This window comes from Tenrec ecaudatus, chromosome 4 (assembly GCF_050624435.1).
Source record: "Tenrec ecaudatus isolate mTenEca1 chromosome 4, mTenEca1.hap1, whole genome shotgun sequence".
NCBI classification, from domain to species: Eukaryota; Metazoa; Chordata; class Mammalia; order Afrosoricida; family Tenrecidae; genus Tenrec; species Tenrec ecaudatus.
This window is the reverse complement of record NC_134533.1, coordinates 146,100,700-146,112,414: the sequence shown is the minus strand read 5'-3', so window position 1 is coordinate 146,112,414 and position 11,715 is coordinate 146,100,700. Positions and strand designations below refer to the sequence as shown.

At 47.1% G+C, this 11,715-nt stretch overlaps 1 protein-coding gene across 1 annotated transcript in view; it reads left to right on the top strand.

Moving 5' to 3' along the window:
- Positions 1–896: 896 nt before the first annotated feature.
- EPHB1 (EPH receptor B1) overlaps positions 897–11,715 on the top strand; it is a 387,857-nt gene continuing 377,038 nt past the window's right edge. The window contains 2 exon segments of the mRNA XM_075548849.1: positions 897–948; positions 8,937–9,001. Coding sequence (XP_075404964.1) covers positions 897–948; positions 8,937–9,001 — 117 coding nt within the window.

The following is an 11,715-nucleotide window of genomic DNA, read 5'->3' as shown; positions in this document are numbered from 1 at the left end:
TCTGAATCTGACAGCAACACATGCCCTTCCATCTGGTTTGGTCCCCACGCCCCTGTGTGAGAGCAGACGTGAGAGTAAATATTTAATTGTGCTTGTACCTTAACTTTCTGCCAGAACTCTCAATATGCTTTATCAATGCAAATGAGTGCTGCCTTCCTCTCTAGGGAGATGTAAACCTCCTCAAATCACTTTAATTCAGCCCCCACCCGAGCTCGGTGCCACCATCAGGAGTTCTCCATGCCAGGGAAGAAATTGCCCTTAATCATATCAAGTGGCTGGTGTGCCGTCTCGTGGCCCCCCATCTCCGCGGTGGGTGGGAGGTGAGACTCCAGAACTGATTCCTCTCATGGTGACTCCAGGCCAGTAGACGAAACACATCCACTGGAAACAGATTCAACGGATGCCTTAGACTAAGAGTGTTAGAGTGACCAAGAGTGTTAGGAAGTGTAAATTTGCACTAATAGGGGGAGGTACGGTAACGGAACCAAAGAGTCTGCAGAAGACGCAGGAGGGAAAGCCGACTTACATTTCCTGGGGACTCGAACCCTTGCTGTCACTGTCCTCCCCTGCTCACCGCCGTTGCCGCGGGATCCTGGGGGTGGGGTTGACAGTATTCGGAGGACTTTAGTGGCTTCCTGCTTTATGGGCAAGGGCCACCACCTAGAGCTTTGCTGGAGCCCCCGGACTCCTAGATGCGTTTGTGACATCTTCCTATGGCTCAAGGCTGCCAGCGTCAGGGTGTGAAGCTGCGGAGCTTTGCAGGAGGCCCTGTGGCTCTCTGTGCGTGCTCCCTGGTTTGAGTCCACCTGGTAGAGGCATTTCTTAGTAATCATGGAGATGAACGTCTACCAAGCCCCATAAAGTGTCTTTTGCGAAGCGTATTATGTAAATGTGGCATGTCATTATGATCACTATTAGTACTGTCAAGTGCAGTCGAGTGGGGAGAGGGTTGTCTGTGCAGGAATTGGCCTCCCCAGCTGTCGCAGGAATCAGGGACGACAGCTCAAGAGGTCTGCTCGAGCACTTGCATTGCCTCACATATGATGGTGAGGTCAAACCAAACTCAAATAGGCAAGTCGAGACAGCTTTCGTTCTTTACATTGAAACCATTGTCAGTGAGTGGCCTCCAACACACGGCACCCGCACGTGTGACCAATTAGAAGGTACGTTTTCAGACTTCATGATAAATAGGGGAAGCTGAATTGTCAAGGATTTCTGTTTACTTGGCTCCATAATCAATACCCACGGAAGCAGCAGTCAAGGAATCAAAGGGCATGTCGCATCGGGCGCATTTGCCGCAAAAGACCACTTTTAAAAGTGCAAAAGAGAAAAAAGGTCTCGCGTTGAGGACTAAGGTGTGCCCGACTCAAGTCATGGTATTTTAAGTCCCCTTAGGAACAAATCTGTCTTGGGAGAATTATAGTCAAAATGCTCCTTAGGAACAAAGATGATGAAACCAACTTCTTATGTACTTTGGATGTGTTCTGACGAGGGATTAGTTCTCCGAGAAGGACATCATGCTTGGTGACTAGCAGGCCAGTGCAAAAGAGGAAGACCATCCATCAGATGGTAGCTCCGAAACGGGCTGAACCAGCAGTGACTGTGAAGATGGCAGTGGCCTGGGCAGGGTTCAAGTTTGCTGCTCTGAGGGTTAGTAGGCTCAATGGCAACTGACAATCACAGCACACAGTTCTCAGAAGTCAATCACCATGTCTTTCTTCCAAGGTTTCTGCTTGGACTAGAACATACAACCTTTCAGTTAGTAACCTAGGGCTTCACCGTTTTCACTACCCAAGCAAGGTCTCCTTTACTTTTGGTTGTTGTTGATTCGGACTCTAGTTTGAGCCCCATTCCAATGGGATTGCAAGTATGTCATCTAGATTCCAGGAAGGTGATAGGGTGTCAAGTTGAGGAGGAAGACACCTCACTCACGGTCCCATAAGCTATACCCGCCCTGACACTCACCGACATTCCTTATCTAGTCTGGCCTTTGCATATTGGGTGGTGCTGGGTCTCCTCCATTAGAGGCATTCAGAGCCTATAGCTTCTTCTCTTTGTTTAGCCGGTGCCACGTCTGCACAGTGGTGGGGGGCACTGGCTGCTTCCTTGCCACCCTGAGATGCTGATGTCCAAGGTCTTATTGCCTGCACAGGTACCATCATGTCTCCTCTGCGCCAGGGGCTTCTCTGGGGCATCGCATTGGGCAACCAGAGCATCCCTGTTGATGCTTACCATTGACTGGATTCTGTCTCGTAACCAACCTCTAGTAGCACAGGGGACCGCTTTTCCTAACACAGCTTTATTAAGAGTTTTTCCCCCCCCTTTCTTCTATCCTTCCATCCTACCCCTAGGGCCACATTTCCCCCAAAGTTCTAGTTCCCATCAGGAGTCCTTCTGTTCTCCTAAGGGCCCTGGGTTTTGTGAAGCTACATTCAGCTCATTTCCGAACCCGTGGACATGAGATGGCTGCTCACATGACTTCAAGGCGAGGGATGGTTTCAGGAGAAAAAGGAAACAGGAGACAAAAGGCAAAGTATTGGTTTTACCCACCCCACCCCTTAGATGCACACCCCCGTTTGCTACTGTGCCTGGTCCTTTGAATTGGACCCTGTAGAATCTGGGCGATCAAGACTTTGCCCCCAGCCCCCAGCCCATAAGACAGAATTGTGTGAATTAGACAAAGGTACACTCTGGAAGAACTGAGTATCTACGTGGAAAAAGATGGACTTTGATTAATGTCTCCCACCACATACATAAAATAAGTAAAACTCGATCATAGTAAAGCAGGAGTAAAGTCATTGTGATGTTAGGTTTTAGAAACATTTCTTAGATATGACGTCAAAAGAATTACCCACAAAAGAAAACAAAAAGACATTGACTTTCATCAAACATTTTTTAAATTTAGTTTTTGAAAGAAACTGGTAAGAGAATGGAAAAACAGGTCACAGAATGGGAGAAAATATTTTCAAAGCACATATCTGAGAAAGGATGTATTTGCAGAATCTGCTAAGCACTCATAAAAGTCAGTAAGAAGAAAACAAGCAGCCCAACTTAAAAATAGAAGAAAGGTGTGAATAGATACTTTACCAATGAAGATAGATGAGTGGCAAATAGCACATGAAAATATGTTTAACATAACTTGTTACTAGGGAAATGAAAATTAAAATGCCAATAAAATATCATTACATACCATTATGATATGCTATGAGCAGCCAGTCAATTGAAAGGACATTTCTTCAGGCATGTGACCTGCTTCCAATATAAGTGGATGCTGTGGAAAAGCTTGCTTCCTTTTTTGCTAGGTCTGGATCCTGGATCTGTCATTTCTGACCTCTGGCTCTTTGGAATTGAGCCAGTGGCCTGCCATTAGGCTGGCTGACCCTAAGACTTGTTACCTGCCTTCTCACCTGCCAGCCATAGATTCATTAGACTTTGTGTTTCTATCAGGGCTTTGAACAAGTTCAAAATAGTTCAGTAATGGCCTTAGAAACAAAGGCAGTGTGTGTGTTGCATAGCAACCACATCTCTTTTGTGATGGATTTTAACTCAAACCAGAAACAGGCAGTTGTACCTCACTTAACGGTGGCACATTCAAAGTGTCTCGGTTAGCTGCCATCTTCAAGTGGGACTTCACTGCCTGCTGGTTACGTGAGTCAAAATCACACGTGCAAGATTTGGTTGCTAAACCACGCGTGTGGTGCCTTTGTTTCTGTCAGTTCCAAACTGATCCAAACCCCTGGATTTTACACACCAGCAGTGAGAAACCTGAAAGACAAATTATGAGAGTAATTCCATTTACAATAGGATCTAAGAAAAGAAACCACTCTGGGCAAATCTCCCCAGAGATGTGAAAACAGGAACACCCTGCTGAAAGTGATGAAAGAAGATTTACTTAAATGGAAAGACGTTCCATTTTCAAGGGTTGGAAGACTGAATATTGTTAAGATGTCAACACTATTCAAAGCAATCAATAGATTCAATCAATCCTGAAAAAATTCCAGCAACCTTCTTTACAGAATAAGAAACCATACTTCAATCTTATATGGAATGATAAGAGGTCTCAAACAACTAAAGCAGTGTTGAAAGCAAAGAACAATGTGGGAAGACTCACACGTCCTGATTTTAAAACATACTATACGGTTACAATAATCAAAACAGCCTGGTGTTGTTATAGAAAGCAAGACCACACGGGGTCGAATTCAGAGTGCAGAAATAAGTCCACATTTCTGTGATTTTCTACAAGAGTGCAAAGTCCAATTGATGTGGAAAGAAAAGTCTACTCAATACATGGTTCTGGGAAAATGGGCTTTCCACATACAGAAAATGAAGCAGGGACCGCTCCTTATACCACAAAGTCAAATTCAAAATGGTCTAAGGGCCTAAATGTGCAAAGTAAAACTATGAAAATTTTAGAAGAAAAGTCAGGGGCAATGTTATTATGCCTACCTTTAATCATGGGTTATCTAATGCAATCACAAAAGAAACAGAGAAGAAACCGACCTTGACCTATGGTTACCATGGGTGAAGGCGGAAGAGTTTTCACTTAGGGGACGTTGCTTATTTTAATGGTGGTAGAACCATTTGGAGAGGGGTTTGGCTGTACAATATGAAGAGTATAGTAAATCACACTGAAGTATACATGTAGAAGCTGTTGTGTTGGAGAATGTTTTGTTGTGTATACCAGGGGGTACCTAAACATAGACAACCAGAAAAAGCTCCACTGGGTTGAGCTTTCTTAGTATACACTTTTCCCGCTAGGCGAGCATCCAGCAACTCTCTCTGAGTTGGTGCGCCCAGTGGTGTTCCCTGGGAAGGTTCTCTCTGGTCTCAGTGAATTTTTTCATAAAGCAGTTTTGCTCAAATCTCGTTTTTTGTGATGGCCGATTTATGAGAACAGTGGGTAGCTGTGAAATTTTGTTTTCTGCTTGTGAAAAATGAAGACACTGTTGTGATGTTGAATACAGGTTACAAGGACAGCCATCTGTCAACTTCCAAAAGGGGCAAAAATGCCGACTCATAGTGCACTTGGAGTTCATTCCACTAGGTGAGACTGTTAATCACGTTTTCTATTTAGAGGTTCTGAAAAGATTGAGTAACAGTGTGCAACAAAAAAAGATCTGATTTGTGGCAGACGGGGGACTAGTTTTGCCACCACGACAATGACCTGCTCATGCAGCCATCTCAGTGTGCCAATTTTTGGCAAAAAACAAACCAGCATGCCTCTTTTGCCTCCCACCCCTTACTCACCTAACCTCACTACATGCAACTTCTTTTTGTTTCTGCGAATGAAGAGGGACATGAAAGGACAGTGAATTGATGACATAGAAGAGCTGAAGACAAAAATGAAGTTCTATCAGCCATCCAAACAGATGAGTTTGAAAAATGTTTCCAAGAATGGAATCACAGATATAACAAATGTATTAAGTGTGATGTGAAGAGTACTTTGAAGGTGATATGATTTTATAAAAAAATTAAAATACATACCTTTGAAAAAAATTCAGTGTTTTTGCAGGCACCCCCTTATACTTTTGCCAAATTTGAAAAAGCAAAACAATAATAATGAGTTCAAGGAAAAAATAATCCAAAATTGACCATGGTAAATATCGTTCAACTCATTTTGATATGATTGAACTATCAAATTGTATGATAGGTGGATGAAGTACCAATAAAATTGTTAATACATAAATATAGAGCACAAAGTAATAAAAATAACAGCAAAATATATAAGTGGGACTTCATAAAATTTAGGAAAAAAATTCTCATGAATATACCTTACTAAAAATGTGAAAAGCCAAGCTACTGACTAGGAGGTTATCTTTGGAAATCATATATCCAACAAAAATCTCACGATCAAAATATACATAAAAGTTTGACAACTTAACAACAGAAAGATAATCATAAAATGTGCAAGAGACTGGCAAATGCATTTCACCAGAGGGCCTTCAAATGGCACCAGATACATGAGAAGAAGCTTAGTGTCATTGGTCATCAAAAAGATCCAAAGCACAACCACAATGAGGTATCATTTCCCTTCTGCCAGGATAGCAAGGGAGCCCTGGTGCTCAACAGTTTGAACCCCCCAGTTACTCCATGGGAGGCAGAAAGGGCTGTCCAGTCGCAGAAACACATCGGGGGGAAGTTCTACCCTGTCCTGTGGGCTCATTGTGAGCCAGCATCGACTCCGTGGCAGTGAGTGAGGATGGCAAGATTGAAAACCACAAAAGTAAGAGAATAAGGAATTCAAAATGACACAGCCATTGTCTAAAACAGTAGTGTAGCATTCCTCAAAACAAACAAACAAACAAATGAAAAACAGGACTACTATGTACACCAGCCACTTAGGTGTTTACCCAAAGGCCCTGAATGTGGAGACTCGTACACCAGTGTCCATGCAGCACCGGTCACGACAGCCAACCAGTGAAAACAGCTGACGTGCCCTCCAACAGACGAGTGGCTAAGCCAAATGTGGTACTGTAGACAATGGAGTACTCAGGTGGCAGGAGACAGCAAGTTCTGATGCCTACTGTGATTTGGACGGAAGTAGAAAACATTATGCAGAATGAAGTAAGTGAATCACAAAATGGAAAAATTTATATGATTCTATTAATTCACACAGAGGTGTGTATATATATATATATATACATATATACACACACACACATCCACAAATGTATAGAGGGCAGAGTTTATTCGTGGTCACCAAGGATGGAGGTGGGAAGTGAAGGGGAGCAATTAATGGTGATGGAGATACTGCACTGATGAGAGGTGGGCTGCGCAGCCGAGTGTTGGAATTGCTGTCAGTAAGCTGTACACACCTGTGAAAAGGCGAGCTGTGCCACAGGCATGCTTAGAACCATGACAGAGAGAGGGAGTCACCGAGAGGCCGATTATGTTGTACCCGAATGCCTCCTGGGGTTTGGTTTCCTGTTTTGAAGTTTAGGGTCATGGTTTCATGGGACATCTCAGTTAATTGACCTAATAACATGCTTAGTGCCTGTGTTTGCCTTCTAATTCGACATGTCTTCAAAGCTTGCCAGCAGCCCTGCAAGGCGTCACAGTTGCTTGTATTTGCCTGCAATAACAGAGGAGGAGAGGGAGGCAGGGGGAGGAGGAGGAGCGCGTGTGGTGCTGTAGTCTGTCGTACAGAGGAGTCAGTGTGCGTCAGTCAGCACCAACTTCACATCTAACAGCCTGACAACAGGACGGAATGTGTGACTCATTGCCACATCCCATTCCCATTTGCCACGAGGCCAGAAGAACTGAGCGATACGTGGCCACAATTACTGCACACTTTGATAAACAGTTCCATCTAAGGATCCTCATCAAAAGAAGAGAAATGCCGAAACGAACATCAATTTCTTAGCAACTGCAGACTTCCTGGGGGAAATAAAGGCGATGGGCCCCGAGACAAATTTTTAAATCGTGAACCTGCTCTGAAGTTTTCTTAAAATCAAACAACAGTTTAACTTACCTGGTCAAGCATAGTTAGTTGCCTTGGGCACGATGCCCATTTGAGGCCTAACAGATCCACAGCAGCAGTAGGCTGCAGCCCCCGGAGGAGGCAGTGCCTTTGTGTAACTGGGCAAGGCTGAGTTCAGAAAAGCTGGTGGGACTGGCTACACAACTTGGGAGAGCGCACTCGGTGTCACCGAGTTGCACATGTAGAAACCACGGAGCTGGTGTATGTGCGTGAGCAACAGCAAGCGCAGGATAAGTGATACATTCAGCACGCATGCACACATCCATCTATCCATCCACGCAACCCTGCCGGAGCGCAGTTCTACTCTGACATACATGGAGTCTCCATGATTTGAAGGTGACGTGAGGGCCCCCGGCATCTAGGTATGCCAGGACTCATCGACTTGAACACGTTCATTGTGTACCCTTGACTGAATGCCACTGTACCTCAGTCACTTTTTAAAAAGGCTTTTTGGGTTTTCTGATCAAGAGCTCCTGGGCATTCTTTGGAGAGTGCTTTCCAACCAGAAGTGGGGCTGATGTTGGTCCGTAATAGACTGAAAGCACACGGAGAAGCTAGGGGGAAATAAAGATGTTCTATTTTCAAGGTACTTCTCTTGTTGAGAACCCATTGTAATACCATTCAAACCGTGTTTCCTCTCCATTGTCTGGTGATCTTGGGTGGGCATAGCCCCCCTAGGTATGTCCGATGGCTGCCGGGAACTCAGAGCACTGGGGTTCACAGCCTAGTCCTGACTGTGACCACAAGGAGCGAGGGAACCAGGGGGCTGGCCGTCCCATCTCCCTGCTTGAAGCAGGAGGCTGCATGAGCTGGGGCTTAGGCTATATCGCTGAGGGAGGCCTGTCCCAAAGCTGCGAGAACCTCAGAGAGGCTTGGGGGGGGGGGGGGAAGGGGCGGGTGTAGATCTGGGTCCAGGAGAAAGGAAGCAGGAGGACTAAGTCTTGGGAAAGGAGCTGGGACCAGAAGAACTGATGAGACGTCACCTAAGGGTGTTAACAATCGTGGCTGAAAGGGAGGAAGAGGAGAAGGTGCCTAGTGAGGCTGGGAGGGGCGGAGGCTGGCGGGGTGGGCCAGTGGGGATTGGCGTGGCAGAAAGGAGCACTTGAGGAAGGGATTACATTTGGCTACTGGAGTAGCCACATGGCCCTGCAAGAGCCTCGAGGAAGGGCGATCCAGAAGAAGCCAGATCTTGAAGGGCCATGGCGGTGGGTGGACAGGGGTTTCATCTCTTTTAGGGAACTTAGATGGAGACAGCATTTGACTTTTTGTGTCGAGAGATCAGAGAGCTGTATGCAACGTGGCTGTGAGCAGCCCTCTGCCACTCCCCGAGGCTTGGCCTCTAACTCTAAGCTTGGAGATGCCCCAGACTCCATCTGGCACCGTACTCTCTGGTCGTGAATAACATCATGAACATATGTACCATTGTCTCATCCCCTTTTCTCTTTTCAATCCACAGAAACTCTAATGGACACCAGGACGGCTACAGCAGAGCTTGGCTGGACAGCCAATCCAGCATCTGGGGTGAGTAGCAGGCCACCAAGTCTTCCATGTGAACCTCAGCCCTGGAACTGGCCAGGACAGTAGGCATGAAGGATATAGTGTGGGTGTGATGGATATGCCCATTGCTTATCCTGGGACAGGCCCTATAGGACCTCAGACCACAAACCATCTTCTAAGGACCATTCATTGGCTACCCAAAGCTGGGCCAGTTGCTGTGGGGTAGACCAGAGATCTGAGATGTCCACAGGCCTGCAGAGAAAGCAAGGGCCAGAAGGTGGGGTTGGCAATTGGAAAGGCTGAAATCTCTGCCCCTGTAGGGCTAGAAGCCTGATGGGAAGAGCCAATGCTGACACAGCCTAAGAGGCCTAAGACCCAGTGACGCCCTGTGGTCAGGGAGGGGCACCATATCAATAATTAATAATAATAATAATAATATAAAACAAACCCACTGCCTTCAAGTCAATGCTGGCTCATAGCGACCCTGTAGGACAGAGTAGAACTGCTGCTTAGGGTTCCCGAGACTAAATCTTTATAGGATCCGCTGCCCTTTTATTCTCCTGAGGAGTGGTTGATGGGTTTAGACAGCCAGCCGGATGCATAACCCATGCTGCCACCAAGGCTCCTTGGGAGGGATAAAGATGGCATAGAATTCCTCCTCTTTCTTCCGTCATTTGCTCTGGAAAGCTACCACTTCTGTTTGCCTAGAGGAGAAATAGAATTTCATTCGTGAACACACATCCAGGTGTCAGCCAAAGCCAGGCCACCCACAGCTTGACTGGAGCTAACTGAGGTTTTTCTTTACCTGGAACGTGCCTTAGAGAGGAGGCGCTCTTCATTGAATCTCTCAGTGCCCATGCGCCCAGTTGGATGGAGAGATGGAGTGGCCTTAGAGAGCTTACACGGTCCTCTTTGGGGCAAACTTAGAAACGAATCCCCTCAAGTGCATCTCTCCATGGTGAAAGAGGAGAGATCCAGGCCAGGTGTGGTCACAGAAGTGGTAGAACTCACAGTGGGAAACAGAGCCTTTAAATGGGAGGGATTCATGAGCTGGGTTTGGTGGGTGGTCAATAAGGAGTCTGGAAGGACATGCCCAGTAGGCAGAAGAGCAGATAGGAATAAGTGGAGTTATGGAAAAACATGAGAAGGGAGAGCTTGTCTGTCCAGGGCAGGATGCACACCATGCTGAGAGATGGGGACTGCCGTATTGAGTAAGCGGGCGGGCCTTCATCTCGTAGGTAAGAGGGAGAGAAGAAACTAAGCCCATCTGCTGGCCAGCATGGAGACAGCTGTGAGCAGGACATCGGGGAGGCACGTTTGGCTCTTGGATGGGTCAGAAGAAAGCTAATGAGGGTGGGAGAAGTGAAAGGGGAAGGCTTGGCAGCAGTGGGCACGGAAGGGGCTGCAGGGTGAGGGAGAGAGAGCCGGTGCGAGGATACCCCTGCTCTGAACCTGAGTGCCCTGTAAGCTTTCATCACAAAGGCAGAGGGCTGGAGGAGCCAGTGGACTTCCATCTCCAGCTCGGAGGGGAAGCTGTGCTGCTGCGAGACGCCCCTGAGGTTTTGCCTTGTGCCATCCAGTAGATCCCAAATCATGGGGAGTGCGCTCCCTTGAGGTGTTCTAGGCTGTAATCTTCCTGGGAGTAGATCACCAAGTCTTTCATTCCACAAGAGTGGTTGGTGGGTTTGAACTGTGAACCTTTTGGTTAGCACCCAAGCACATCACCACTGCACCATCAGGGCCCCTTAAGGTGACGCAAGACGTACTCATCTGCCCTGTCCTTTTCTCTCCATGACTGGGGGTCAGGGGGACATCCAGCCCCGGGGATTTTCAATGGAATGGTTCTGAGAACATTCTAAGAAGCCCAGCACCACAGGGTCATTTTTTAATGTGCCCTCTTTCCACAGTTGACACTGTTCTGACTGGGACATTCAGGTCACGGGGTGGGTCTGTGACCTCACGTGTAGTGTATGTTTTCCCCTGGGTTCTCCCTTTCACGTGGTCCCAGTGCTCACAGACAGGCACTTGTCTGGGGACAAGCACCGTGCCTTGGACCGAGAGCAGGGTCTAGCACCGATGGTCTTGCCCAAAGTTGGGGAAAAGGCAGGCCAGGTTCTCCATACACACTCTAAAGAAGTTTACATGCTGCTGCGACCCCGCGTGCAGCTAGGGGAGCCTGCACACTCTGTCTGGTTAGGGACGTCGTGCAAAGCTGATAGGTGGCAGCCCGTCCAGGCTGACTGCATATTAAGAGCTTGCCACTCCATTATCAATTACGTTATTGTTCGAAGACGGTCTGTTTTCACAAGGCAGTGACATGATTTATGGTTAATTTTCCCCTTGATTTTTGTACACAACACCTGCCTTCTTTAAATGGCTGATCTTTCCCAAGTAAGATTCTCCTTGAGGGAAACATTCAAAGTCAAGTGATGCCCGATAGAGACAGCTGCCGGCTGACGTTTTTCTGCTTGCCCTCCCCACTTCCTCCAGCCAGAGCTCAGCTGTGTTTACCAAGCAGTCAGGGAGCAGTCTTCATCTGGTCCCGAGCAGTGTCCTGGCTTGCCATCTTGCCCGGAGTTTACGGGGACCACTTGGGGCCAGGCTGGTCCTCAGCGTGGGTTGGGAGGGAGGGTTGCTCAAGGAGGATGCTCCCTCCCTGGTCTTCATCCCTTCTCCCTTGCTCTCATCATGGGCAGTTGCTTCCAATTTTACAAGCAGACCTTTGGCTCCCAAGTGTG